At 43.2% G+C, this 4,088-nt stretch overlaps 1 protein-coding gene across 1 annotated transcript; it reads left to right on the forward strand.

Annotated features, from left to right (window-relative positions):
• Positions 1-616: 616 nt before the first annotated feature.
• On the forward strand, positions 617-1,384 carry LOC124461973. The gene has a single exon (XM_047013374.1). The coding sequence runs from the start codon at positions 617-619 to the stop codon at positions 1,382-1,384; it is 768 nt and encodes a 255-aa protein (XP_046869330.1).
• Positions 1,385-4,088: the final 2,704 nt, after the last annotated feature.

The raw sequence follows: 4,088 nt of genomic DNA on the forward strand, positions 1-4,088 counted from the left end.
TGAATCGGTTATCATTAGCTTCGCTAATAAGAGCTTATCGGAAGTGGAAAGGCGCTACTCGCAAACCGAAAATGAAAGTCTGGCGCTAGTTTGGGCTGTTGAAAAATTTTTCTATTACTTTGCGGGTTTTGAGTTTGAACTCGTCACTGATCATAAACCAATGGAGGCGATCTTCAAACCATCATCGAAACCCCCGGCGAGAATAGAACGTTGGCTTTAGAGACTACAGGCGTTTAAATTCAAGGTTACGTATCGCCCTGGAAAGGAGAACATTGCCGACTCAATATCAAGACTTTGTAAGGCTCAGTCATGCGATTCTTTCAATAAAGGAGGTGACTATAGCATCTGTCAAATTGTTTCTTGTGCTACACCAAAAGCAATTGCTATACCAGAAATAGCAAAAACAAGTGTTGTGGACCGAGAGATATCAGCTGCTGTTTCACATCTTAAAGACGATAACTGGAATGAAGGTTTATCAAGCTGTTATTACCCGTTTAGAGCTGAGCTATCAACAGTGGGTAGCATTCTGTTGCGTGGTACCCGTATAGTGATACCAGAAGATCTACGGCAGAGAGTTTTAGAGTTAGGGCACGAAGGACACCCTGGCGAATCGGCTATGAAGCGACGAATGAGAGCGAAGGTGTGGTGGCTACGTTTGGACAGAGATGTCGAACAGCATGTGAAAATGTGCAGAAGCTGTTTATTGGTGTCACAGCTAACCCGTCCACCGCCGATGAAGCGGCACGTTTTTCCTGGCCGGCAGTTCGTTAGCGCCCAATTCAAGGACTTCTGTGAAGCTAGTGGCATCACTTTGATTGCGACTCCTCCATATTGGCCGCAATCCAACGGTGAAGTAGAAAACATGAATCGTTCATTGGGCAAACGCCTTAAAATTGCGTCGTTAAATAAAGGAAATTTTAAAGAGGAGCTACAAAAATTTATATTAACCTACAATACGACACCTCATGGAACTGCTGGCTCTACACCTTCGGAACTTATGTTTAATAGGACCATTCGAGACAAGCTGCCGGACATTCGAGATATTATAGAAGAAGTAGTAGACACCTCGGCAAGAGATAATGACCTGATCAATAAACAAAAAGGAAAGCTTACAGGTGACAAGGTTAGAGGTGCTAAGGAATCCGACATAAAGGTGGGCGACAAAGTTTTGCTAAAGAACGTTATTTTTCTCTCCAAACTGACACCCAATTTTGAAACAACGGAGTATAAAGTTGTTGAAAGGAATGGAAATGAAGTGGAGCTTTTTGGAAATGGGAGGAAAGTCAGACGGAACGTGAGCCATTGCAAGAGAATACCGTCGAATGAGGGGCCGCCTAATAACTCGAATGAGGACGCACTAACGCGACTGATTCTCAACGCTTAATACACTGCTTAATATACTGATGTTCAAAGAACTAAAGAATAAATTAATATTTAAATAAAGTATAATTAAACTATAAATTACGAGTTGTTACACACCCAAATGCAGCAGCCAAAACCGATAGTTCGAACTGCTGCCTCAAATGTGGACAGCCAGGCCATAATGCTGCAAAGTGCGATGGGTCAGAAACTTGCTTCCCTTGTATTGAAGCAGGCGTAGACAGGGCCAAAATAGGCCACAGAGCTGGTAGCAAATGTATCTTTCGACTCGACGTTTAACTCCAGAGAAACCGAAGACCGGGTTAAAACTGAAGCTTATAAGAAAAGGAGAGGTGTGGCAACCCTGCCAGACCGATAACGAATATCGAAGAGATATCGGACGTAAGGTGGCAACGCTAGGGGACTTGGCGCGTGACAGCGAACAAGTGTAGATGTACAAAGAACTAAAGATTAAATTAATATTTAAATAAAGTATAATTAAACTATAAATTACGAGTTGTTACACACCCAAATGCAGCAGCCAAAACCGATAGGTCGAACTGCTGCCTCAAATGTGGACAGTCAGGCCATAAGGCTGCAAAGTGCGATAGGTCAGAAACTTGCTTCCCTTGTATTGAAGCAGGCGTAGACAGGGCCAAAATAGGCCACAGAGCTGGTAGTCGGCTATGCCCTCAGTTGAGGCGGACCGGAAAAAATTAAGATGGCGCCTAAAATAAAAGTGATACAGCTGAACTTGGACCATTGCATTGCGGCTCAAGATCTTTTCTTCTTTCAATTCTCAGCGAACCATAAAGAATGGAAAGTATTGGAGGCTGGGTCTCAGACTCGACAAACAAGGCTTCTATTTGAACTGCAGCGCACTCCAAGCACCTCTGGTTAATGTGCGATCATACGATGGCTTCGTCAGAGCGCAGATCTGCGGTAGCTACTGGGTATATAGCTGCTACCTACCCCCAGCTTATCCATCGCTAGATTTGGAGAGGTCATTCATGAACTAGTGGACGATGCTAGGGGCCGCACCCCAGTTATAATTGGCGGCGAATGGGGCAGTAGTCATACAGATAGAAGAGGCCGTTTGCTTCTTGGGGCTCTGACGACTCTCAACGTTTCGTTACTCAACACAGGGTCCAAGAAAACCTTCAACAGAGCAGGTATGGAATCAATAATAGACTTGACGTTTGTAAGCGATCCACTGGTGCGATTTTCCAATTGCAAAGTATGCGATATTTACTCCGCAAGCGATCATGAGGTAATATTGTTCTCCATTCGCCGTAGTACACCTCGCCACCATACTACTATAAGCGAGGGAGCATTCAGAGTGGATACTTTGAGCATTCCTGCTTTCTGTGGAAACCTGCTGTTCAACACAAGTGAAAACAGCGCAGAAAACATGGCGAACAGTATTATGCACAGCATTCAGACAGCCTGCAACGCTAGCATGACACGTCGAAAACTTTTTAAACGCCCCTATGCGGCTGTACATTGGTGGTGCGACAATATAGCGGCAGCCAGACGAGCGTGTTTCCGTGCGCGGCGACTGTTTCAGCGTTCAAGATGTACAAAAAGTTTTGAATCTCTAAGGCTTGAATCTCTAAAGCAAACGGCTGGTTCTAAAGTACAGCCCGTCACTCATATCCCCCGGGGACGAACACGTACGGCACCTCGTATGCGTGTAACCGAACGGCTGCCGAAGTCCTCACACAGAGCATTAGGGTTGATTTAATTGCCCTCAGCATTTCGACGCAAGCACATCTATGTCGCTTTGCTCGATCGCTACACATGAAAAAATTAATGCTTTCATTCTTTTTATGTAACTGGCAACTTTTGCAAAAATATTATGATACAATATTTTTAATTGAAAATTTAAGGCACAAGCGCAAAAATGTATGCAATATACATACATACATGAGAACGTAATATACGTTCTTATTGAACACTTTTAATTTAACGAGACCAACACAACCTCTTCGTCCAGCAACTCAAGCATCTCTCTCTCCTCGATTGACCATCTATCGATATCTATCAAACTAATATCGTTATCGGCATTCTGATACCATTAGGGGTTCTCACGCAATCCTACATTCGGCCATTCTACAGCCTCATTCGTCCCGACTGATGGTCACTACATCTTCATGTACTCTGCTACGGTATTGGTCCTATTTGAGCCCTCATTTTCCCCAATATTCTCTACATCATATTTTGCTCTTCAACGAATTTCATCTTTTCCTCTTTTTAACTCAATAAATAATTCTTCCTCTAACTGAGACTTTAACTCTTGATCATATGTCGTTCTCATTTCGTCTTTAAGCTGTTCTTCGGACATTAAACAACGAGTCATCTTCAAAGCATCTGTATGTTTCATCTTAGTTCCAGGTCGATGTTTGATCTCAAAATCGTGGTCTTCAATGTTGCGTCGTATTATCTTCGGATTTGGCTTTATATTATCACAGCATACTATATTCTTGCCATCTTTCCACAGGACATAAGTGCTTGGAAAAGCTTTGACGAACTATTCCAGCCTTCGTTTCTCTCTCTTTATTCGCTGATATACTATCGTCTGATCCTGATATGGCAAACGTCTTGGCCTCTGATGAATTGGGATCTCGTCTGCTACTACAGTCTTCATTTCTGGGCACGGGTTACCCTCTTCTAAGGTAATCGTCATTATAATTTCAACCTTTGCAACTCTTTTGCAAATCTGGGACTTT

This window comes from Drosophila willistoni, unplaced genomic scaffold (genome assembly GCF_018902025.1).
Source record: "Drosophila willistoni isolate 14030-0811.24 unplaced genomic scaffold, UCI_dwil_1.1 Seg786, whole genome shotgun sequence".
Taxonomy (NCBI): domain Eukaryota; kingdom Metazoa; phylum Arthropoda; class Insecta; order Diptera; family Drosophilidae; genus Drosophila; species Drosophila willistoni.

Excerpts from the sequence above, each read along its gene's own strand:
- LOC124461973 (XM_047013374.1), top strand. The coding sequence starts at position 617 with ATGAAGCGACGAATGAGAGCGAAGGTGTGGTGGCTACGTTTGGACAGA.